Source organism: Rhineura floridana, chromosome 17, assembly GCF_030035675.1.
Source record: "Rhineura floridana isolate rRhiFlo1 chromosome 17, rRhiFlo1.hap2, whole genome shotgun sequence".
In the NCBI taxonomy this organism is placed as follows: domain Eukaryota; kingdom Metazoa; phylum Chordata; class Lepidosauria; order Squamata; family Rhineuridae; genus Rhineura; species Rhineura floridana.
Genome location: NC_084496.1, coordinates 1,471,057 through 1,496,640, shown reverse-complemented (window position 1 = coordinate 1,496,640; position 25,584 = coordinate 1,471,057). Strand labels below are relative to the sequence as shown.

At 48.8% G+C, this 25,584-nt stretch overlaps 2 protein-coding genes across 5 annotated transcripts in view; one reads left to right on the top strand and one right to left on the bottom strand.

Annotated features, from left to right (window-relative positions):
* Positions 1 to 813: 813 nt before the first annotated feature.
* Positions 814 to 6,196, top strand: TEX47 (testis expressed 47). Its single transcript, XM_061600293.1, has 7 exons — positions 814 to 894; positions 1,530 to 1,599; positions 2,952 to 3,055; positions 3,789 to 3,853; positions 4,650 to 4,845; positions 5,072 to 5,231; positions 6,159 to 6,196. Exons 1-7 carry the CDS (start codon positions 814 to 816, stop codon positions 6,194 to 6,196), a joined length of 714 nt encoding a protein of 237 aa, XP_061456277.1.
* A 1,339-nt stretch (positions 6,197 to 7,535) lies between these two features.
* ARHGAP17 (Rho GTPase activating protein 17) overlaps positions 7,536 to 25,584 on the bottom strand; it is a 63,951-nt gene continuing 45,902 nt past the window's right edge. The window contains exons 11-21 of one of the 4 annotated variants that reach the window (XM_061600121.1): positions 25,418 to 25,529; positions 22,659 to 22,740; positions 22,343 to 22,423; positions 21,374 to 21,487; positions 20,562 to 20,653; positions 19,143 to 19,296; positions 16,177 to 16,419; positions 14,108 to 14,277; positions 12,766 to 13,365; positions 11,182 to 11,224; positions 8,351 to 8,439 (exon numbers count right to left, since the gene is read on the bottom strand). In XM_061600121.1, coding sequence (XP_061456105.1) covers positions 11,217 to 11,224; positions 12,766 to 13,365; positions 14,108 to 14,277; positions 16,177 to 16,419; positions 19,143 to 19,296; positions 20,562 to 20,653; positions 21,374 to 21,487; positions 22,343 to 22,423; positions 22,659 to 22,740; positions 25,418 to 25,529 — 1,656 coding nt within the window. In that variant the 3' untranslated portion in view covers positions 8,351 to 8,439; positions 11,182 to 11,216. Of the gene's footprint in view, positions 8,440 to 11,181; positions 11,225 to 12,765; positions 13,366 to 14,107; positions 14,278 to 16,176; positions 16,420 to 19,142; positions 19,297 to 20,561; positions 20,654 to 21,373; positions 21,488 to 22,342; positions 22,424 to 22,658; positions 22,741 to 25,417; positions 25,530 to 25,584 lie in introns of all 4 variants that reach the window. The other 3 variants (XM_061600120.1, XM_061600123.1, XM_061600122.1) reach the window with 3 other exon arrangements.

Below are 25,584 nucleotides of genomic sequence, written 5' to 3'. Positions count from 1 at the left end.
TGTGGTGTATTGTCCTGTTCTAGTTCTTAATGAAAGTTTTCCAGTGTTCCATTTAACTGCATTTCCCCTTTTCATCGAGGATTAATGTTAATAGTCCACACCCTATATTTCCAATATATATTTCTATGTCTTAATCGATGGGCATTAATGCTGGTTCCAAAATTTCATTGCCTGCAATTAACCAGTTCTCCCCCGTGTGGCTCATAGCATTAGCACTCCAACAGATCTGGGCCCTGAGGGGATTCCCAAAACCACAGCTTTGATTTCAGCAGACAAACAGACAGACAGTCAAGCCTCTCCCTCTTCCCAGCTCCAGAGGTGACTAGATAAGACCGGCCTGTTGTTCCCTTCTACCTAGGCTATTGTGGCCTCCAGCCAGGTTGGGGGGTGATGGTGGTGGGAGGCCTCTCCTCTCCTTCTGGAAGCATCACTAGCTAGCTATTTCCATGGTAACCTACCTGTACTTGACCAACTCTTTTGTAGTGTAGAAAGATGCTGAAGGGGCTTGGCTAGTGCCATTAATTTCCCAGAGAAACTGTCTTGACCTTTTCAGGAGTTCCTCCTGCTACAGTATCCCATCGTGCAGATACAAAAACCATGGGCTTGAAGGGGTTCCTAAGAGGGCATCCATACTAACCCCTCCCCATTCCATAACCATTTTGGGTCCAGGTAGGACAGGCTAAGAAGGAAACCTACATGCATCGTTTGAAAGCAGGCGGGCAACAGAGCTGACTTTCTAGGGGAGGCCATGCACTCACGTGTCAGTTGCCTCAGACTCTTCTCGTGGGTTCCGGAACAGCTGTATTGAGGAAGATGGCCAACTTGCTGACCAATATAGTGGCAAGGAGCACCCTCCTCAGCGCACTGGAGGAGAAGAGGCGCCACCAGATGAAGGTGTGAGGGGGCTCAAGGTGGTGATGCTGGTGGAGGATGGGTCTCTTCTTCCTCACAGGCCTCTCTTCCACCTCAGTGCCTCTTCACAGGCCTCCTCCTCCTCTCCATTCTCACAGGCCTCATGCTCTTCCTCACAACTTTTCAGCCCATGGCTTCTCCTTAGGCAGCCCCACTCTGCCCTCTTTGCACAGCCCCCCCACCTCCCCAGGGTCCTGCCAATCCCATTAGGTGGCCATGTGCCTTACTTTAGAGAGGACAGTCCTCTATTTGAAGGTGTCATCTAGAAGTCCAAGACATTTCCCTGCCTGAGGCAAACAACAACATTTCCACCATTCCATGATCTGAAGCTGACTGGACTGGCAGTTGGACCTTCCTTTAGCACTGGCAATGGGGCAGGGCTGGCCCTACCATGAGGCGATGACAGGCAGCTGTCTCAGGCAGCAGAAGCTGGGAGTTGCAGAGGACAGAGGTGGGGGGCCTGCTCTGCACCCCACAAGCTAGCCTGCTGCCTTCAGATGCAGTGGATGTTGTCCTTTTACCAGTGTTGACGTGAGATTCAATTGTCGGTCCAGAAAAGTGGACCCAAGACCCGGGCAAATGGCTTCTAACAGACCTTCCCGTCTTCTTCTACCCAGAAATATCTGCTCCATCGGCTGTTCTTTGTTGCACTGTTGCGAGAAGATGCAAATAACATAGAGGTTACAGGTACGGTAGCTCCCTCACGCGGTCTTGAGGGAGGCAAGGCCATGAGTATGTCCCAGTCCTGCAAAGACAGCGCCTGCCATCAGATGCTCCACAAAGCTGAACTGAAGGCCTTTGTGGCTGATTCCAACCTCACCACACAAATGCAGACTTTGTATCCAGCAGGGGTGGGGGTGGGCCCTTCTTCAGCATGAGGGCCACATTCCCTTCTCGGCAACCTTCCAGGGACCACAAACCAGTGGTGGGCAGGGCCAGAGCCAAAAGTGGGTGTTACCTTTGGGTAGCAGGCTCGTTTCTACATGAACTCACCCACCTCTCTCCATCCTCCACCCAGGCAGGCAAGAGGCATGATCCAAGTTCAAGGCACGCTCCGGCCAGGCAAAAACACACAAGGATGGAACAAAGCAGGGCTGGGGGGGTGCTGGGGAGGCGGGTAAGGTATGTGGAAGAGCATTGAGGGCCGGTTAGAAAGGTCTGGAGGGCCAAATTTGGCTTGAGAGTCTCTGTTTCTACTCTATAGCGTGGGAATGAAGTTTGTAGTAAGCCTCAGCTAACCTGGGACTAGCAGATGTTGATCCTGTCTTCATCCTGTGCTGGGACATCTCCCTTCACAACCCTGAAATGGGCACTTATGGGATTTGGGGGGGGGGAGCAAACTAAAGCACTGAAAGGGGGAGCAGGCTGGTTTCTCACAAGCTGAGAATAATGCCTGTATGTAGTGGTTAGAGTGCGGCATGGAAGACCAGGGTTCAAATTCCCACTCAGCTATGAAGCTCACTGGGTGACCTTGGGCCAGTCACTGTCTCTCAGCCTAACCAACCTCACAAGGTTGTTGTGAGGATAAAGACAGGAGGGGGAGAAGCATGTTTGCACACCACCTTGAGCTTCTTGGAGGAAAGGTGGGAAATCAAGACAATCATAAATAATAAATAAATAAAAAGGGTTCTACAAATGCTAAAAACACTGAACCCTACGAAACTCTGGTCGGCCACTGTGAGAACAGGATGCTAGACTAGGTGGGCCAGTGGCCTAATCCAGGAGGCTCCTCTTATATCAACTCTTCATCAGGGCAAATGTTAAACAAGGCAGGAGGGATGTGTAAGGAAATTTTAAAAAATAAGCTGGCTTGGTATTGAAGCCACGATGCCTGGCTTAGTCAAAATTTTATTTTGTTGTGTATTAGAAGGTGCTAAAGAGCTACAGGAGGGTAACCATGGGGGTTGTTCAAAAAAGAGCCTGTATGCCAGAATTTACCTCTATGCCACTGCCCACTTGTGCCCATTAACCTTGTGCAGTGAATGTTTCAGGCTCCTCTCTCAGCTAATCTTCCTCCCCATCCTCCTCCTCTTCACAAGCGTACCATGAACGGCTTTTCCAGAAGATTGCAAAGTTCCATTTGGGGGAATCTGCCTCAGGCGTCCTTCTGATCTACTCTCACTGCATTCTCCACATTCTTGAGGTGAGTCAGGTCAATCAGGTTAAGCCAAAAGATTCCTCTTTGTCGTCGTTCATCCTAAATTCCAGTGAAATCCCCCATAGGACCAGAGCCTATAGAAATTTACTTGGAACTAAGACCCACTTTGCTCAATGGGATCTGCTTTCAGATAAGGAAACAGACAGGAGGGCAGGCGGATAGTGTCTTAATGCTGTTTTGTCCCTTGAAAATATTGTGTAAGCAAACTCTGGAATGCACATGGAGGTGACTTCCAGATGACCTCTTTGTGGATCATTCCTCCTGATTTGTTTGTGTGGAGGGTAGGCAACATTGGTTGTCTACTGAGCACCCATTCTGGTTTGTTTGCAGGGAGGTGATATGGCATTGCATCAATTACCCACATTTTCTAGTGCATTTCCCCATCATTTTCCTTATTGCAAAAAGATTTTTTAGTACATTTGTTGTACAAGGGTGCCCGTTATATCAGATTTAATTGCACAACCTGAATTTGCTGACGTGTGATTGAATCCCACCCGAGAATAGATACAGTCTGAAAGCACTTGGAGTCGAGAGTTTGACTTTAAAACATCCTTCAAAAATCAACATGTGGAAACTACATTCTGCAACATCAGAACTTTCTCTGCCTCTCCTTTTTCCTGCCCTCGATAGCAGTAGATATTAGACCTCCAGGGTGACTTGAAATGACCGGCTGCTTAAATCATGTCTCTCTGTACTTCCTCCCCCTACCGCTTTGTAGGCATCCAGTGGCACATTGTACCACATCCTTATGGACCTAGCAGCAGTTGAAAGGAAGGGCCCAAAGTAAGTGACTCAAAACCTGCAGGCAGCTCAAGGGGGGGGGGCAGGGAAGTCACTGCACTGATGTAGAAACAGATCTGCTCTCAGGCTGGTATGAATTGCAAGTTGCAGCCCCTGCAGTGGCCAAGGCAGTGCAGGCTGCCCCATTAGGGGAAAGAGGACACAGCCCCACTGACCTCTCTTACTCAGCTGATCTGTACGGATCAGCAGGGAAGGGGGTTGTGGGTGGGTGGGTGTACATGCAAGTGTGTGGGGGCAGCCACACCCATAGTTGTAGCCCCCAGATGGTTGGCCAAGAGCACATGTGGCCCTCAGGTCTAACAAGAGTTAGCTATCTACGCAACATATGGTGTATATGTGAAGGCAAATCTTTTTTTCATTGCTTGTCACTCTCCACTAGGGATAAGGAGAGAAATTCGATTCAGTTCACATTTAAAGGTGAACTTTCCAATGTGCCCTTTCCAAAACAGTATGCAAACGGAAACGTAGCCATCTGTCAAAATTGGCACTTTTCTGAATTTTGCCCTGCAGCTCTCCAGTCAGGGAATGTGTACCAAAATGCGTCTATCAGGATGAAGCCTGCGTATCAATGCTTGTATTTGTGAAAACATGCAGAAATGAGGGGAAATTGCTTGGAAAAATGTGTATTTGTCAAAACTGCATACAAAATTATTATTTGGACAAATTGACGAATTTTCGTAAGGATTGTTTTTTCAAGCAAGTTACTGCAACACGGGGAACTGAATTTAAGAAAACTGAGAAAACCAGAAAGTGATGGCTATCTCCCTCCCCCCCCCAGTGCTTTAATACAAGATGTAAAGATATTAGTGATGTCTCACAACATCCCAACCAGGCTCTTCACCCAATGGTACGCAACCACTGTGGAGGTCCCTGTAACTCTCGAAGATGTGACACAGACACAGACAACAGAGGAAGTGATTACGGAGTGCCTCACCCTCATCCTCAAGCTGGGAGTTTATCTTGCAACACTCAAGGTAAGGAGGGGGGAAGCTGACCCCAGCATGATCACGACGGCCTGCTTTCCCCCCAAACTAGCACAGTAGACCCAACACGCACTATGCACGCATTCCAGGAAAGGGCTTCATTCCAACTGGGATCCTCCTTAGCTGTGGGGAAAGAGCCCATTGCATCCATGCAGCCGTCCCCAACCAACGTAATGCTCTTATCGGCAGCCTTGTGCTTCCTTTCTTGACCTCAAAGGTGGGCAATAAGGGGCTCAGCGACTGCCTCCACACAGTTGTGCCTGAACTTCTGATCCCAGCAGAAACCATCAAGTATTTGTGTAGGTCTAAGGAATGCCTGAGCCCAGCACAATTTCTGGCGATGTACAACAATCCTTTGCAGCCGAAAATGGATTCAGGTACCCAAATCTTCCTCCACCTTCCCCACCCCCCAAGGCACCATATCCAGCGTGTGTGTGTGTACAAATTCTTAATGAAAATTCTGGAAGGAGCAGCAGTACTTGGTTATGGAGTGGGGTCACCTCCTCTTTCCAAAGAGGTAAATAAAGCCTATAGGTCAGCATGGGGCACCTTTTCCAGATCAAGGGCCGCATTCCCTCATGGTCAACTTGCCTGCGGCTGCATGGGAGTGGAGTGTGCCAAGGGCAAAGGTGGGCAGATCAACGGAGGAGAGCCTTGCTTTTGCACTGTCGGCTACATTCCAACCGTGCACAAGTCATGCACCTTTCCCCAGAGGGGCTCTGCTGCTTGGCCAAGGAGGAGCTCAAGCGGAACCCTGGAGGGACCTCCAATGTATTGTTTCCTCCCATTTATAGCCACTTGTCTTCGGCTATGGATCCCAAAGCAGCACACATGCGATGTCCCATCCAGGCACTGACCAGACCCAGACCTGCTTAACGTCAACAAGACGGTGGTCTCCTGTGCTTCCAAACCGTGGAACCAGGAAGGCCATCAGACTATGGGCCCTCTCCTGTGCCCTGTGACTGAGAATAGCAATGGTTACTATGCTCTACCTCCACTATCGGATGCCAGTTGCTGCGAATCACAAGTGGGGAGTGTTGCTGTTGCAGTCAGGTCCTGCTTGCAGGCGTCCCTTTAGGGTATCTGGTTGGCCACTGTAAGAACAGAGGCTGGCCTGATCCAGCAGCTATTTACAACAGTTCCAATACTACTACTTTCCTAAGAGAGCATCACCTCCTGTGGGGATCTTGGAACAGTGGTGCAATAATTTTAGGGTGATTAAAAATATATATATTTTAAAATTGTTGTAACCCACTCTAGACAACATCTTACACTGCATAAAGCTTCTGCCCTCTTCCTTGCAGAATCAGTGTGGCCCACTCCTGCTCATATGACTGCATGAGATCCTACAGAACTCCCTCCAAACTGCCTTCATTTTCACTGTTAGCCATTCATAAGCAATGTAAAGTTGCAGAGTTGGCTTGGCCAGTTGACTTCTTCCAGCTCACAGAGGAAGGCCAATAAAGATGCTTGCAAAGTTTGTTGTTGCTTGTAGTGTTGGTATATTCATATAAACACCGGGACTGTAAAGGAAATTCTACAAGGTTTATCTTCAAGGGCTTGAGTGGTTACACCAACAGAACTGCAAAAAGTGAAGTGACGTCACAGTTTGTCTACTGCTCCACTTCCAACAACTTAGTTGAAACACTATTATAGAATGAGGCAGCCAGAGAAGAGGTGAAGCAGGTCCAATTCATTCATATGAACCATTAAGGTAGGCAGCTATACTTCGCTTCTCCAAAAAGGCCTGCCTGCAGACCTGCTCCCTTCTCACTTAAAACTCCTCTCATGAAAGAACACTTACATTGAAGCACATCCACAAACCCTACTAAGTGGTGTAATTTAGTTGTGTGAACAGGACTCAAATTACTATACAAATTAATGAAGGAATGATAGGTGCACAAGCAACTTCACACTCGGGAAGAGACAGCCAAGCAGGCAGACAGTTTTGCTACTTTCCAAAATCCAAGAAGTTATGTGTGCAGCGGACTTTTTTCTAATACAGTGTGGGCAAGTGGGGGCCACTATAAAGCATGCAATACATCCCCCCTCCCCTAAGAGGAAGGCCTCTGCTCAGGACTCCAGCTAGCCTGCAAGAAGCAGCCCTGTAGTTCTGTTCAGGCATCACAGGGAAGAGGAGTAAAGACTCCCTCTTCCCCTCTCTCTTTCACATCCCTGAGACTTTCCTCTGCTATGCTAAAAAGTTCAAGTTACTTTTTGACCCAAATCCTGGAGAGTTGCTGCTAAAGTATTGGACAAGTAAAAGTGTTCTGGCCTGGAATAAGCAGCCTCCTTGTTCCTACATGGCACAGATTGCGGCCCCAGTTCCATCTCTTCCCTTCCACCTCTCCTGACACTTCAACATTCCATGCTCACAAGTACTTGCCAGGCTGTTTGGGGGCACACAACCCCCCCTTTTAATTAACACTTCTGTGTGCCTAGGGTGTCTCCAAGTACAGAGAAGCCATTACCTCATTTTGGCGTGGACCTGATTTCCTTTCCAAACAGACAGGTGCTCCGCTCCCCCTGGACAGGCTATTCAAAGGGAGTAGAGGGATCACCATGTGGGCAGCTGTTCTAATTTGAGAGTAAATTAATCAGAATAAGTTTTCCTTACAGCAACCTAAGTGAGATGAATTTTACTCAGAAGATGAATCCAAACAGATGTCTCAAAAATCACGTTCAAATTCCAACTCCTTTATAACAAACTGAAAGTAAATACACATTTTCCAAAGTTTTCAGCTTGACAGCAGCTGTTTTTACGAGTGTTACAGAAATCAAAAGCAGGGATGGTTAATACAAATAACTGTGGGGGGGGGGAACCCAATGGGGTTGAATAACAATACTTTTTTTAAAAAAAGGAAAAAGTAGCACTGAAATGGTTAGAGAGACAGTACGTTTCCTTCTACAGTATAACAGTCCATCAAGGCACAGGGATATCTCCACCGCCTGGGGAAAATGACTGAGAACCAGCAGCCACTCCTCCCGCCAGCACAAGTGGTGGCTTTTTTTGGTTCATACTTTAACAAGTCCGCAGCATGTCAGAGACGGAATGTCTCTTGTGAGCCATCTCCTTGGCAAGAGCAGAAAGAATAAGAGGAAGAGTTCAACAGAGGCCTTTAAAAGGGTATTTCCATTATACATGCATTGCTTTGGATTCTCTTGGAATTTTTCAGCGAACGCCATCTCTGTTAACAGCAGCAATTAAGCTCCCTATACACATTTCGGCAACAGCCGTAGCTTAGACACCTTTGTCGAGACACAGGTCATACAAACTTCTCCTGATGACGGGCCAGGGTCCTTCCCTGGAGACACAAGCAGAGGTTGCGTTACTCTCCCTGCTTTATCGTTTATTTTCTGAAAGCTCATCACTGTTGAGCCTTGACCGGTTTGGTTCCTGCTAGGGCAGAGACCGTGGGGTCTAGGGAGTGCTTTCTTTCTTTTACAAAGCAGTGCTTTCAGTATCATGATCGACGTCGAGCACAAGGTGGTTGTGTGACCTCTGGTTTGGCAAAGTCGCCGACTCTGTTGGAAGCTCCACGGCAGGGAGGCCTCGCAGTGGCTCTTGAACACTGGAACTGGAGTCTGTGTGGAGAAGACATTAAAACACAACCACACAACAAAAAAGGTTGGAAGGGTATATCCTTGTGGACAGAGAGGGCAGTAACTAGACCAGCCTTCCCCAACCTCGTGCCCTTCAGATGCTTTGGACTTCCAACTTCCAGTAGTCCCAGCCTGCAGGGCCAAATTCTGGAATATGACTCCTATCAGCCTCAGCCTGTGTGCCTGGGAATGATGGGAGCTGTAGTCCAAAACAACTGGAGGGTGGGAAATTGGCAAAGGCAGAACTAGACTGAGGTTTGGGAAGCTTAGGGACAGGGCTGTATATGAAGAAGACTCTTCCACCTCAACACTGAGCAAAGACAATGCTGGACACTCTGACCCCAAGTGAAGTATGTCAAGAGCAGAGCTTGGAAAAGTTACTTTTTAAAACTACAACTCCCATCAGCCCCAGCCAGCATGGCCACTGGATTGGGCTGATGGGAGCTGTAGTTCAAAAAAGGAACTTTTCCAAGCTCTGGCCTAGAGAAATACATTTATTCTTCTGGAATGGGAGAAGGGATGGGTTGGAGTACGAGTCCTGTGGGAAGTCTGGATCTGACCCTCCCCTCATCTCTGACAGCAGATTTCACCAACTACTGCACAAACTTCCAAATGTATCTTGCAACCACAAAGGCCAGAAGCTTGCTCTCTGTGGAAGAAACCTAAAAAGGTTCCTTGGGGGGTGATGGAGTTTGCCCTGATCCCAAATTGTGAACTTGTACAGTGTTGTAAGTGTGGACATACCGTGCAGCCCAATTCCTGGGCTTACACAAGAGAAGCAAAGCCAAGGAAAGGCAGTTTGTCTCAGAGAAACTGAGTGGATGTATTTCAGCAAGGGGAACCTCACTGGAAGGAACTACCCTGTCCATGAGAGCAGGAATGGGTTCATCCTTCTGGACTTGCTCAAATACAGGGGACATCGAGAGTACTTTTGGCTGTTGGTGGAGAGTGCGCTAATACCCAGAAGTGGGCATGAATGGGAACTGCCAGAGTAATTATGCTGTAACAATCAATTTGTTCAGGATTTGCTATTTAGTGCAACACAGCCCATACACCCCAACCCCTTTCAAGGACACAGAAGCAGGAACACGCCTCTAAAGCAGTGTGGCAACAGCAGAGACTCCCCCCTACACACACACACACACACACAATGAAAAGCTGGAAGTGCATCTGACATCTCACACTTGTACGCAGCGCTTGCTTTCACAGACGTGCAGGCTTGTGATGTGGGTGGAAAGTGTCACTTTCCCCTTTAAATGCAAAGCCCCTGCCTGAAGGTGACAGAGGAAGGCCCTTGTACAATGTTCAGATGCGACAGCGGTGGCGGCGAGTCGTGCAGAGTGCAACACATTTGGTTGTGTGAGTGAATTTCCCTGCCATGGGAGGTACAAACCCAGCCTCATTGTGTCCGAATTCAAGCACTCTCCACTGCCTGCCAAGTCTCCCTGTGAGGACTGCATGGATGGACAGGGCTTGGAACAGCACAGGAACGCCAAATGTAGCAGCTTCAACACACACAAGGTTCCAAGCGATTAGCCAAGTGGCAGTGACCACACAAAAAACTTGGAACGGCACAAGTGGAGACTCTGCCTTCAGAGGGCCTTGAAGCTTCTCTGGTGACTAGGCTGGAGTGAATAAGCACTGAACCTGGAGAATGCAGCAGCCCATGCTATGGTAGCCTGCATCTCTGGAACTGCTCTGGCCCAAATCCGAGGTACAAAACCGCCCTGCAACCTCTTTTCTGCTTCACCAGTAGAGTGCTCAGCTGCCGGGGTCCTCTTACTCTATTCAAGCCACAGCATTAAGAGAGGAGTAGGGAGCACAGGCAGCCCCTGCAGCACTGAGCAGCGTTCTCGAGCCGAGTCTACAGAGCAGTGCCATGGCAGCTGTGCTTATTTATTATTTTATAAAGCATTTATAAACTGATTTCAAAAATCCCTTAAGTGGTTACTTATGGCTCTCTGCCCTTAAGCATTTAAAGGGCAAAAGAGAGTGTGCACCATGCAGCTGCCAAAGCTCTGTGCTGTACCGCCCTAGCCAGCAGCACTATGGCAGCAACGGAACAGGGAGGAACAGCCACTATTCATCTGCTTGCATGGGGCAGTCGCTACTTGCTCCAAGGCAGTACTCAACTGCTCAAGATTTTTCCACATATGTGAGCTTTCAATCTTTCCTTGTCCTGTCCCTCCCACACATGCTCTTTAGGAACAGGAGGAAAAAAGGAATGAAGTCCAGTTAACAGTAGCAATGGATCAGCAACTAACAGTAAGCCTGCTAGCATCTCCAACGCCATCTTTGTAGAGCCCTTAGGCTGTGTCTCAACGTCAAGGGGAGGAACACGAAACTCCCCATCCCAGTGAAAAATGGAGAAATGGAAGGAAAGGCTAGTACATGTGGGGCTGTGATCTATGAAGCTCCAAAGGTTTTTAAGAAGTAGAAATTCATTCCACATTCCAACAGAAGATGGAGCAGACAGGTGGTATCCTGCATGTGGATGGGTCAGAATTCTGGAGCACATCCAGTGAATGTGTTAAAATGGAAGCGGACGGGGAAAAACGAAACAGAAATGACCACACGGGAAGCGTCAGTTCTTTCACATGCAGGATTAGTTCTGGGTGCAAGCAAGCCATGTTACAGTGGCCAGTTAGTAAGGGGCAAAGCTGCATCCATGATTATGCATTCACAACATTTCTGGCCAATCGAAAGGCCTTCGTTTCTTCTTACCATTTTCAATCTCAGTTCCTACTGAATTATGCAGGTCAAACATCTAGATTGTTTAATAAAATTCTCAATTAGAATATTATTTGCAAGTTGCGTTACAACCTAGAGGGGATTCAACGGGTTATTTGCGCAGCTAAAAGAATTATCTTATTCCCAGTGCCCTTTGAGATCTGGCATGGGGTTGTGGTCAACAAGTTAGATGTTTGCTAAAATTAAAAAAAAAAGATGGGCATGCGCTATTTCAGCTTGCAAAAAAAAAAAAAGGCTAGGTTTTACCACCATGATGCTGTTTTATGATTAAGCATAATTAAGAAGCACCCAATCCAGATTAAAAATTGTCACAGAAGTCAGTTTCGTGGACAGTGAGGCACCTTGTGCTTTCCAAATGAGTAACACATTATTGTCTCAGAGGAACTGCTTTGTTAGGTGCCAAAGGAGTAGAGGGATTTACTTCCCCTTACACATGGAGAGGGACTCCACCCACCGTTCAGCTGCAACAGAGGTCTCCCTAATATCTACAGAACTTCACTGAAGATTTTCTAAATGTACAGTTTGTATTTCCAACAATGGCTATTGGTGCCTGGGATGGGGCAGCTTGTGAAGAACTCGTAAAGTCAGACACGCTAGAACAAGCAACTCACGTAACAAAGGAGAAAAAACCCGTCTTATTTGTAGGTCTATCATCGCTGGCTATGCTGCTATAAATCTCACATAAACGCCCAAATGTTCCAACTAATTAGATCAATTAAAGGAATGCTGCTCATCAAGTTGTGGTTGTAATTTGTTTTATGCGGTTTTTAATATTGTATTTTATATTGTTGTGACCTGTCTGGGACCTTTTGGTGAAGGGCCGGTCATAAATCTGATCATCGTCATCGCTGATGGTGTGAAAGAAAATCATTTTGGATGGTGGTTTGGATCCAGGGATGCCCAGATGAGGAAGGGATGGAGAGGAGCGAAGGACAATATGTAAAAAAAATTACACACAACACAAAGAAATGTGGTCGCAAATGTCTCGCAGTTAAAAAGATTTGTCAGTTGCCCAGCGACAGAAACCAATACCTCTTGAATGTGAAAACTTCAGACAAGTGCTGAAAATCTGCTCATTTATGCCGAAATCTGAAATCTGGCCAACAGTGACAAAAACGACGAGCCTTTATTTGCTTCTATATACCCAACCAGTAAGCATTCTGGCCATCACTTTTCAATTATCTCTCCGTCTCTCTCCCAAGGACTCCAAACCCGAGGTGAAAACTTGAGATCTTCCAATGAATGTCTGGCAGTTACCCAGACACCTCCCTCCCTGATTTAAAGGCACCTAAGGGTTAGCCTACACAAAGACCCAAACGAATCGTGCCCATCTGGATGTCTACTACCAGTTTGGAGCCATTCTTCTCCTGGGGCAGCTTCTTTTTCTCCCCATGGATTCTTTACCCACTTCCCAATACCAGCTTGGCGTCTCCTTCGCACCACTGATGGCTCATTACAGACGACAGCCCTTGAGTGGCCACATCCAACCACCTCCACACACAGCTTTTATTCAGCACAAGGTTCACGGAGACACAGGTAGTGCAGGAAAGTCCTTACCAGTCACGAGGCGCGATGCGGTTGAAGGGGGACCATCTCCGGCCAGGTGAGGAGCAGGAGGGTGCGGTGGCGGAGGGATGGTGGGCCGGTTCCTCGGCTTGGGCACTGGCCTCGGTCTCGGCAACGTGCCCGTCTGAGGCGGCGACTGAGCCGGCGGAGCATCCTGGGCGGGAGGCTGAGGAGCCGGGGATGTGGCAGCGGCACTGTGCTTCTCCAGAGGCGGGGTGTCGGGGGGCGTTGGGGTGGGTGGAGAGGTGGGCGAGGGCTGCTCGGGGCCAGGCTCGGGGCCAGGTGGGGAAGAGCCGGGGCTGCTGGCCTTTGGCTGCAGGGAAGGGGTAGCGGTTTGTGTGGGGGGCTGTGGGGGTGGGTGGCTGGGAGCCTGGATGGGGGAGAGGCTGCTGGAGTACCGCCGAGGGGCAGAGACCTGGGACGGGACAGGGGTGGGCTGGGGGCCTCCTTGGCTGGGAGGAGAAGGGCTCCTCGTGGGGCACTTTGGAGACACTGAGGGCGGCTGAGGGGCTGGAATGGCACCTGGGTTTCCTGGCTGCCCGGGGGGTGGGTTAGCTGGCTTCGGAGGGGCTGGCGCGGGCTTCTTAACAGCTGCAAGAGACACCAGAAAGAAATCCATGGGCTAAAACGCCTCTCAAGCACAAAGCCTCCTAAATACCTTCCCCTTGCCCCCGTGGACCAACTTCAAGCTCCTACTCCTCACTTTTAAAAGCCCTCTCGTCTTCTACCTGGAAAGGCACCAAGCCCCAAGAGATCCTCGGAGAAACCTTCCAGAACTCAGAGGGGGGGGGGCTTGGTTCAGAAGAAGCATCCAACCAATCGGAAGGAAGTCGCAGGGGGGTCCCTCTGCACCCCGGCTATCGGCAGTCCTAGCCTCACGGCTGCAGCAAAACTTCAAACTGTCCTGGCCTCCCTCCCCCCGCACCGTCTCTTCTCCCTTTAGCCAAGCCTACTCCTCTGCCGCGAGGGGGGCTCTTCTCCTGTCCTACCGCAAAAGAGCTGGCAACCAAAATTAAACTCACACACACAAAATGAGCAAATAAAAATAGCTAACACACCATCATCTTCTGCGTTTGGGTGCTGGTGATAAATAACAGGAGCCAGCCACTGACAAACATGCTCTGCTGCCCTCTTCATGGGGGCCCCAAGAAAAACAGGAGAGTCAGTGTTGGAATCTCCCCCCCCCCGACCCCCGTGATGCTACTGCCATGAAATGCAACAGACATCCAAGGAAGAGTCTGCAGAAGTTTCAGTTTTAATCTTATCAGGCTGAGACGCCGGATAAGCTGTGCCTTGGGAACAGTCGCGCTTATCAGACACCTTAAGGACCAACCTCGCCTGATGGCGTGTGGACTGGGCCCACCAGTGGCCTGTGGCTGCCCGGCTGAGAGCTGGCTGGTGCCACTGGCTGGCTGCTGGTGGGCCTGAGCGGCGCTTCCGGGCCCACCATTTCTGGTGGGCGGAGGAGTCGTTGAAGGTGTGGAGTCCTTCGGTTTTGAACTGCTGGAAAGAGAGAAAAGACTCAGGTCAAAGACTGCTAATTTGGAAGCACAAGCAGCTTCTCTCTAAAGACCACCCTTGCCAAGAGCGGTGAAGTTTTTTTTAATATACCAAACATATCCAAGTAGCAGGCCGAGACCTGTCTTGGTGCCTCAGGTGCTGCTGGCTGCTCAACACAGCTAGCTGGGGTTAGGCCTATCAGCGCAGCAGCGTTCCCCAGCCTGGTGCCCTCCAGCTGTTTTGGACTACAACTCCCACCCGGCCTGGGGCACCAGGTTGGAGAAGGCTGCAATATTAGGCGGCTTGTCCCAGAGCTGAGGTTACGGAGATAGCAGGGCTGCTTAAAGCAGCGCAACCGTGCTCCAAAAGAAACCGGGGGTGGGGTGGGGGAGGCACACATGGGAAGCTGCCTTATATTGGGCCAGGCCATCGGTCCATCTAGCTCAGTACTGTCTACACAGACTGGCAGAGGTTCTCCAAGGTTTCTGACTAGGGAAAATCCCAGTCCTTCCTGGAGATGCTGTTGGGGATTGAACCCGGGACCTTCTGCATGCAAAGCAGGTGCTCTTCCCACTTATGGAACTTAGCCCAGAGCCTTCAGGACTTTGCCAACGCCTGCCTCCTTCCAGCTGAGCAAGGACCTCCACCACTACCACCACAGCAGCAGCAGCAGCAGCAGCGAGAACGAGCTTTACATGGAACGCCTCACTACTGTCAGTCCTGCAGCTCTGAAGTGGGCAGGTGGTTTCTCCGCCACCCAAAGAGTCACAGAACTGCTAGGAGGTGGTGCACGCTCCTCCCCTCAGCTTCAAAAACTCTAAGACATGCACAGTGTGTGCCCTACTGAGCTACAAGCTGGATAAAACACAAGTGGCAAGCAAGGTTGGGGACTTGGTGCCTTCTACCCACCCCACCCCACTTGTGACAGTCACAGGTGGGGAAGGTGAACACTCCAAGCCTGTTTTGCCCCTGGGCAATAACAGAAGGTTCCTGGTGATGCTGTTTTGATTGCTCAGAGGCTAGATAAGAGTGACAAATGGACTTCTGAGTTGTTGGTTCCACACACACACCCCCAAAAAACCTCACATACTTCCCAACATAGACATGCATGGAGGGTTGTGTGGATAAGAGGGGCAAATGGTTGTTAAGGACTGACAGGGTGGGGTTATTCAGGGATCTACGCTGCTTCACTCCAGTATGATTGGCACAGCCACAAACACACAGTCACAGACAAGTGCACAGCTCAAGTCATGCCTCATGGGAAGACTTCCGTACACAGGCTGAGAGGAGGCATGTGGCACAGGCCAGTTGCACACACAACAAGCCCCAGGACTGTCGGGTTCTAAGTTATGGGGCTGGAAGGAAGATGCTATTTGCCTCTCAAGGGTGGATGGAAAAGAGAAAAGGTGGGGGGAACCCACGGCGATGGTTGCTTTTCACAGCTAGAGCCACTTGCTCTGCTGCCGTGCAGATGAGTGGACCTGCTCCCTCCTTGTGGTGTAGATCTCTGAGCCCTGATCTGTGGAAGGAGGGTTTTTCCTGCTTCAGCTAGGGGTCATGCTAGGTGAATAGCGATGTGTGACAGTTCTGCGATGATACAGACTGGTCTCAAAAATTAATTCCTTTTGAAGCAGACTAATGACAGGGCACATTTTGACTCAGAGGGATGTGCAAAAGTATTTGTCTGTTGCCAGGTGCTTTTTATCTCAAAGCAGACCAGCCGCCTCCAACCTGCTGCCTTCCAGCTGTTTTGGACTACAACTCCCAGCATCACGGCCATGCTGGCAGGGGCTGATGGGGAGTTGTAGCCCCAAATGGCTGGAGGGCACCTGGCTGGGAGAAGGCTGGAGCCGCCCGAAGCGTCCGCTAAAGCCTTTTCTGTCTGAGTTGCATCCGTCTTACCTGCTGTCCTCAGTGTCTTGGCTTTGGGACTGCTCTGCTGAGCCAGGAAGGGGGGCAGAGGCAGCACCCAGGGGGGTGGGTTCCGCCCCAGGGCCCTGTGGGTGCTGCTCCGCCGTGGCCTGAGTCAGCAGGCCAACCTCAGTGGGCGGAAGTGGCGGCTGGAAAGCTGGGGCTGTGTGCTTTCTATTTAGAGTGCCACCTCTCCGGGGGTTCGCCTGGAAGTCCATAACCTTGACACCATAGCTACAGAGGAGAGAGAGAGCAAACACACCATGCGGACGGGCAACACGGAAACACCAAAAAGAGAACCCAACACAAGGGCAGTTCAACTACAAGAGCTGGTCAAGAGGAGAGTCCCTGCTGCTCGACATGCAAAGCAGCAACAGGGAAAAGCTCCTAATATCTGCCTGCAAGATGCTGTTAGAGTTAGAGGCATGCCACGCATCTTGGCGCAATCACACAAGTGTCAAGGCATATGAGTGATGGGCAAACAGCAAGACAAGCTATTGCAGAGCAATTTCCACTGCGTACCTATTTAGGCACAAGGACAGAGGAGAACATATCCATGCCAGAAGTAGTACAATTTGATCTCCTGGCACACAGAAATGCACATTAGTTTTCTTTTTTCTCCAAGAGGATGCTGGCTTTAGTTTTGATCCGAATGTGTGAGATGCTCAAGCTGCTGCCACCTTTGATTACGCCAAGGATGCGGCACCTGCTCCTCTGGAAGCTTTAACGGCAGGGTTCCGTGTGTTCTGCAATCCCAGGCAAGCACAGAAAAGGCAGGGGATGAGGCACTGGGCACAGGAGCCAGAAAGCCAACAGTGCTTTCCGTCAATGGAGGTTCTGACGCACGTGAGCAAATTGCACACGGAACCTTAGAGAAGCCCCACTGGGGTGACTGAGCACGATCCTCAATGAGAAGGAGGGTGTGCCTTGCAGAATTCTTCCCCATGCCTACCAAACACAGAACAAGTCCAAATATGCGATTCTGCTCAATTTGCAAAATCTAATTATGCAGAAATTTGTTTTCTGGCATAAAAAGGGGATTTTTTTTTTTAAAAAAGACAGAACACACAACCCTGATTTTTGCACTGACAAAAGCATGAAAAATGGGAGACTTTTACCTTAGCTATGGACAGTTGGTGAGTGACCTCTAGTCTAGCCATACTATAGTAAGTCACGACAATTAAGACACAACACTCTGCATTTTGCAATAAGATGCTCTTCCATTCTTAAGAGGAGGGAAGGCCTGTTAGGTTGGGATAGCACCAACATGAATTGAGAAGGGCAGGTGGAAAAGCAGCGCCTGCGAGCATCACTTCAACAAGTCCCTCGAGGCGGGGGAGAATCTCACACCCAGGGGGCTAAGTGGGGAAAGGACCCTTGAACTCTGGCAATGCTTCTTGCTTGTCTGGATGGGTGACAGACAGGGCCGTGTGCTGTGCATTTAGTGTCGTGGGCCCAAGCCTGCGAAATGCCTTCCCCAACTGAGGTTAGACAGGCACCCTCTTTGTGGCACTTCATGTACGTTTAGGACTTTCTTTTTAATTTTGATTTTTTAATTTTAATTTTAAGGTTGTGTTTGGTTTTATGATGACTTTATTGCTCCATTTTATGCATGGCTTCTTTTTATGTACACTGCTTAGAAATGCAAGTGATTAAGTGGTATATAAAGGTCTTAAATAATAGCGTGTAGAAACTTGCCGACTGTACAAAAGGAAAAAGGTACATTCGTTGTTGCTCTGCCTACTTTGCTTCTGCCCGCCCACCACCACACGGCCCCCAGAAGGGAATGTGGCCCTTGGGCTGAAAACGGTTCCCCACCCCTGCTTTGCAGAAGGATCTGTACGGATCACGTGTGGCTGGGGGAGCTGCAGGGAAAGGGACGAGACTGATGCGACAGGACACGGTAGAATGGGTTATTTGTTGGGGAAGAGCTACAGAAGGGAAGTGCTGAGAGTTCTAGCCGCCCCACCAAATCAGAAGTCATGAAGACTCGAAGCCTTCCTCGAACTCACGTTATCGTTGGCGCTGTGCAATTTAAGAGAAAAGGAATCCCGCTACTGTTGCTCAAGGAACTGAGCACATGGCCAGCAGTGGCAACTTGGCCCCAGTGGCTTGTATCATGCGTGGAGCACAATGAGAAGGAAATGGCAGTACATTACCTTTGGATCTTCCTCAGGCTGCAGCAACGAGGGGAAAAGGAACCACTAAGAGCTTGTTTGCAATGATATTGCCCCAAGCCCTCCTCTCCTATGGCGCTCCCAAGGGTGCTGATGGCATGACCAGCTGCCTCAAGAGAACCACTCCTTGATTAGATTCAGCTTCAGATGCATGTATGTTACAGTGAATGTCCAAAACTGAATGGATGAAGCCTCTGCAGGGATGGTGCCAAAACTGCAGAATGCCCTTGCTAAGGCTGTGTCCAATGCTAGTCCAACTCAGCGTAGACCTACTGAAATTAATGGACATGGCTAAGTGAAGTTCATTCATTTCAATGGGTCTACTCTGAACAGACCTTAAGTGGATACAACCCATAATGTGCATGTGTGAACACTGAACATCCCAGATGCAAACAGTTTGTGAGTGTCCAAGAACTCGGAGATTTGTGTCAACTCCCACCAGTTTTCAGAGATTACCTAACTATACACATAAAACACACGGACTCTTGATGTGCTTCTCTTTCCTACAGAGCTGTTGTTCTGCACCAGGCAGGGAAAGAGAGAGAGAGACAGGGAAAGAGAGAGACAGAGAGAGACAGAGGGAGGGAGGGAGGGAGACAGAGAGAGAGAGAGAGAGAGAGAGAGAGAATGCTGGTCAAGGGTGATAACCTAGGTTACTGACCTCTGAGGAGGTAGGCTTAACATGGCATAAGTTAACATCTCTCCAACAGTGGTGAAGAAACAGGCTAAGCTGCTAGAGGCAGAGAGGTGAGGAAGGGAGAGAGAGAGTTGGGGCCCTACCCTTCTTTCCTCAGCAGTTCCCCATCCATCACAGCCATGCTAACGGGTCTCTTCCGCTCCAGCGTCCCCGAGTCGTAGTCATTCCCTATGTACAGGTGATTCGAATTCACAGCAGGCTGTCCCACGAATGCTCCCGACACATTGAAATCCATCTCTGAAGACATTGACCAAAAAGATTACACTTTATCTGTTGCATGATACCCTGTCAGTTGCCAACCCTTCAGCCCCAAATTTTCCAAAGGAGCCTATTATCCTGACCAGGAATTAATTTTATTTCAAAATATATAAATATTACATAAGTAACACTATCAAAATAACAGCTTGGATGTAAAGGTATATTAATTCCACATCACTTTCCTTATTTCATTAAGAATAATTCAGACAAAATTCCCATATTCAATAGCTCACTATGTAACTAAAATATTCAAAATGGCATTTTAGCCTCTCAACAACTTGAATCATAGGATAGTAGAGTTGGAAGGGGCCTATAAGGCCATCAAGTCCAACCCCCTGCGCAATGCAGGAATCAAAATCAAAGCATTCCCGACAGAAGGCTGTCCAGCTGCCTCTTGAATGCCTCCAGTGTCGGAGAGCCCACTACCTCTCTAGGAAATTGATTCCATTGTCGTATGGCTCTAACAGTTAGGAAGTTTTTCCTGATGTCCAGTCGAAATCTGGCTTCCTGCAACTTGAGCCCATTATTCTGTGTCCTGCACTCTGGGACGATCGAGAAGAGATCCTGGCCCTCCTCTGCAGAAACCTTTCAAGTACTTGAACAGCACTATCATATCTCTCCTCAGTCTTCTCTTCTCCAGGCTAAACATGCCCAGTCCTTTCAGTCTCTCCTCATAGGGCTTTGTTTCCAGTCCTCTGATCATCCTTGTTGCCCTCCTCTGAACCTGTTCCAGTTTGTCTGCAGCCTTCTTGAAGTGCAGAGACCAGAACTGGACGCAGTATTCAAGATGAGGCCTCAGCAGTGCTGAAGTGGCACACAAGTTTGCCTTTTCCCTCTTCTTTCCCTGTCCCTTTTTCCTTTTGTGCCATGTCTTAGATTGCAAGCCTGTGGGCAGGGATCGTCCTGTTTTAACCAACTGTATGTCAGCCATCCCTTGGGAGGCTTTTCAGCTGAAGAATGGGGTACAAAAAATGCTCTAAATGAAATAAAAAGCAAACAAACAAGCCTGTGAAGTAGGCAGGCTGAGAGAATGACTGGCTCACGAGCTTCGTGGCTAAGTGGAGGTCTTAACAAACTATATCTACACTCACTCCTGCTGTGGCACCCTGTGGGCTTTTTCCAAGTGTGCCAAACTATGGGATGGCAAGGGATGGAGCATCCGTAGTACTAGCCCACCCATTTCATAGAAAAAGAAAACACCTGGTGGGGGTGCGACATGTCAAGAAGGAAATACTGGCATTTACCTTCAGGAAAGAACCAGTTGGCGTGCTGGATTATGGGTTCAACAACGGCTACCACGTGAACGGACGTTGCTGCTGCCATTTCTGCAAGGGAGCTGTTGAGGAGGAATGAAAGGAAAGGGTGTGCTCCATGTGCCAAGCAAAACCACACCAGGCCAGAACATGCCAGAGATGATTCCCCCAGGCCCCTATGTGCCATCTCCATGAAAAGCTGAGCATTGTGACCTGTTTGCTGCTATAACTAGCAACCCACCTCCCCCCCCCCACTGCCCCCCAATACATACAGAAAAATAAGTAGAAATACTTCTTCACACCCTGCGCAGTTAAACTATGGAATTTGCTCCTGCAAGGGGCAGTGATGGCCACCAACTTGGATGGCTTTAAAGGAGAATTGGACACATTCACGGAGGATAAGGCCATCAGTGGCTACTAGCCATGATGGCTATGCTCTGCCCCATAGTCGGAGGGGGCTTCCAAATACCAGCTGCTACAAACCGCAGGAGAGGAAAGTGCTTTTTGCACTCAGGTCCTGCTCTTATGTGTTTACTGGTGCAGATTTCAGCTGCAGGGACTCAAATGCAGCAACATCTTTTCCCCTATTTGGAGCCAGGGCTGCCTGCAGATGCTGAACAGCTGCCCTTCTTCCCCCCTCCTAAAAAGCCCCCTACAAGAGGACTACCAGCTGGGATGTGCTACCTAATCTCTGCCCACAGAAATGATGCTGAAAGCAACGGACGTGTGAAGAGCAGCCACGCTCAACCTGCTCGTGACAAGCCCCCAATGGGGATTTTTAAAAGAAACCCTCAAGCGCTTACCCTTCATTCTTGGCCCACAACAAGTTTGGGCCCAGGACAATGGCTACGTTGCTGGGAGTCATCTTGTTCACATCACTGTACTGGGCAAGCTTTGCAAGGAATTTGATTAAGTACCTGCCAGGAATGATCAAGTTGTTAAAAGAGCTGCATGTGACTTAGGGCTAGCAATGCTGCAGCCCCCCTCCCCCACCCCCAGTCCAATGCAACTAATTCTCTCTCCTGTCTACTCGCAGGGTGGGGTGGAGGAAGGAAAGGGGGGAAAGGAAGGTGTTAAAGCCCCCAGCAGCCTCTTGAGCTCTGGCTTGGGGGCTGTGCTGTGTCTCATGGGTAAAACATCTGCTGTGCCCGCAGAAGGTCCCAGGTTCAATCCCCAGTGGAATCTGCAGGTAGGGCTGGGACTGTCCCCAGCCTGAAAACCCTGGAGAGCCGCTGCCAGCCAGTGCAGGTAATATTGAGCGGATCTGACCTCTGGTATAAGGCAACTTCCAAGACTTCCTTCTATGCCCCTGTGCATCAGGTCTGTCTGTCTCTCACTCTATTGCCCTTAGTGGCTCCTAAAATATACTTCCTGACAGCCATTTCACCCTCCTTATGATAGGAACATGTTGCTCATTTATACCCCACTTTACTTATTAAAAACTCAAAAGCAGTATACAATACAAAACATGGTATAAATCATGAAGCTGCAACAAAACAGCTCCCACTATGACAGCAAACACATAACCGCAGCTATCACACCACTGGGTCCCTCAAGCTTAAGAATAAAAAGTGTATTTATATTAATGGTTGTTTTGTATTGTTTTAAATGTTTTCACGTTCTGCGGGAGGGTAGATTATAAATACTTCTATAAATAAAAAACAAATCAATGTCATTTCCCGAGTTGAGTCTTGGGGATGATGAAAGGGGCAGCGTGGGGCTGCCCTTTCACACAGGAGGACAGAGCACAGCACACCTTCCAGCTTACCTACCTGAAGTTGGCCAGGTTCGGCTTTGGCAGTTTCTGACAAATCCTCCATAGGTCCTGCAGTTTCTTATCCTGATCTTGTATACTGGGGGAAAACAAGACGTTTTCTTGAGCCAAGGCTCTGAGGGTGTGCAAGGCAATGCTGAGAAGCAAGCAGAGCAGTTGCTCAAAGTGGGCTTGAGGGAGAAGAGGAGAATCTCAAGGCAGCTTTGAAAAGCAGCAAAAGCCGCACCAAGAGCAAAGGCTCGTTTCAGAAGTCCCCTTCTCCTCCTCCTCCCCTTCCCACCCAAACCAGAAAGCCCATTTCACACTCTCCCTACTTTGCAACTTGCGTCCACTCTTCGTACAGGGCGTAGGTCATTAATGGCTCTGGCAGCTCCCTTAGGTAAGACTTCAGGGCACCTGTGGCAACAACAAGGCAGACTTGAAGTGGCGGAGTGGCGTGTGGATTCGGGTCAAATCAGCCTCGACCTCCACCCACCCCGAGGCAGCAGCCGCTGCTTTGGGTATGGCCCACCCAACCAAGGCACAGGCAGGACCTTTTTTAAAAGAAACAGTCGGACCAACGAAGCATCGCTTCTGCTGTGAACAGCAGTGGAACACCTCTGTTCTGAAATCTCCACTGGTTCCCAGAAGATCTGGAGGAATTGAACCCTCTCTCTTCTCTTTGCAAAATGACATTTTAAGAGAAGAATTGTGAGAGGGCGGTATATAAATACTTTTATAAATAAACAATTATTAAGATACCTAACAATAGCACCAAATACTATCAGGTACACTGACATGCTCATGTAAATATAATAAAGTGCAAAGCAATCCAAGATTATACACACAATCACTACCCTTAATAATAAACCATTAATGCCATTTTAAATTAGTTACAGTAGTTAATATCTAACCCATACCTACTCATAAAGTTTATAAGTAATTCCCAATTACCATTAAAAAAAGTTATTGTTTTCCCCCCTACCATAGCGTAACTGAACATACTCTTCAGCCTCTGCCATTCCTACCATCAGTGCTTTTTTTGTGACGGGTGCTCATCAGTACTGAGTACTGGCACCTTCTCTTGTGCTGGCACCCCGGCACTTTCATCAAGGCACGAGCATCGAGACCTCATCTTTTACCAAAAAAACCCCACTGCCTACAATATTCCATATTTTGTTGTTGTTGTTATGTGCCTTCAAGTCGATTATGACTTATGGTGACTCTACGAATCAGTGACCTCCGAGAGCATCCATATTTTAATCAACCATGTTTTCAGTGCTGTTGGTGCTATACTGTCCCTCCCCTTTGCAGCGATCAGGATCTTTGCCACCGCTGAAGAAAAGCACAATCCTAATTAATCATTTTACTGACATGGTTTAAGGGAGGAAGAGAGGTTATTTTTCAAATGGTGCAGCAGCATTTGCTATCCAGGCCATACACTAGAGGGCCTTCATGATGCCATCACCTTTCAGTTCACGCATAAAGCTTCCTTCTGCCAGCAACCAGGTCTCAAGGAAAACAGCCGGTGAATGGTTTTTAAGAGCACGAAGAAACTTCACCCAGAAACAAAGACAAGTCTCCGTGATGCAGATATGGGGCTGGGTTTGCAGAGAAGCCCTGGTGAGCATTTAAAGAACATGGCTCCTTGAGCAACATGTGCTTAATAACAAGGGGAGCTCTAAAGAGCCCCCACATTGGCTGTGGCCTCCCTCTTCAGCGGTTCTTATGCCTCCCCCATCAGTCCTTGGCTGAACCAGACTGCACCTGACTGCTGATAACATCTTGAAGAACAATAAAACAAGGGCTGCCACAGTTTGGCTGCCGTTGGCATCCCAACACAACGTGTCGTCTCCATTCGCCCTGTCCTGCCTCTGAAGTCACCCTGAGCTTTGGAGGTAGTCCGAATGCCTTTGGGGCCTGGTGGGAAGTTAAGGATGAGCTGCTGCCCTTCTTCCAAACCTAGAACTTTCCTGCATTTATTTGAGTGCTTCAAAGATCAGTGCAAGGTCAAGGATGAAGAGAGGACAAGCCTGGAAGAAAAGAAGAGGCTTTGTTCCTGCGGTGCTCACTCGGTCTATAGACATGGTTGCCACCGGCAACTGACCAACCCTATTTGTGGCCCCCTAATGATAAAATCACACACACACGCTGTTGCATTTGCACAACGTGGTAAGCCAGTGAAATAAGTATTATTTCTATTTATATTCAAATAATGACTGAATGAAATAGAAGAGTTTGTGCTAGCTAAGTACTAAATTCATGGAGGTACACAGACAAAGCTGTGGGCTTTGTGGGAGGAAGGGCAGGATGTGAATTTAATATAACTCAGTAAACAAAACTGCGTAATCTAAAGCAGTCAGCCCCAGAAGTCAGAGCATTCCCAGACACGGCCTTCTCCTCTGTTAATTGAAATCAGTGTCTGACTGGCTCAAAACTCCTGTTAACCTTTTATGAGTAAACAAAGAAGAAAACTCTCAAGGCAGCAGTACAATAAATAAGACTAAGTAATAAAAACATAAGATGCAAGGTTTAAAACAGCAGAGGTGGAGCACAAAGACAGGAGTGAGGATGAAATCAATTCATCTGCTATTTCAAAACACAACCCCCCTTGGAGACTTGAAGGGCAATACTTTCAGTTACGCTTTCAATGTTACTACGAAACCTGCATTCATCTTGAAATGAAACATATTTCACAGCTTTATGTCTTTGAAGATCTTCCTGTTTTCTTTCCTGTGCCCCCCCCCCTCTCTCGTGGTGCCTTTTGCTTATAAGCAGGGCTGGGGAAACATCTGTGGCCCTCCAGATGTTGTGGGGACTACAGCTCCCATCATCCTTGACCACTGCCCAGGCTGGGTGCTGGGAGTTGGAGTCCAACATCATCTGGACGGCCCCAGGTTTCCCAATTCTAGCTTACAGCAACACCTTAACAGGAGATGGCACTCTGCATCGCATCTCACACCCTGAATACTGGCCTTCCTGGCTGTGCCATGAACACCTCTGTGACCCCCGACAAATACTTGAATTAATGATGAAGCGTGAACTTACACCCCCCCCATACCCAACATGTAGTTCTCTCTTGGGACCCACCTACCTGCCACAGCATGAGGGTCTGAGTAGAACTCATCCAGTTGTGAGGTGGAGCAGTCCAGCGCAGCTTTCAGCTTCTTCAGCTTGGAAGCTCCAGCAGCGATCCGGAATAAGCCCTGTGTTGAGACGGAAAATGAATCCCCTGAGCTGCAGTGCTTTCTGTATCACAAC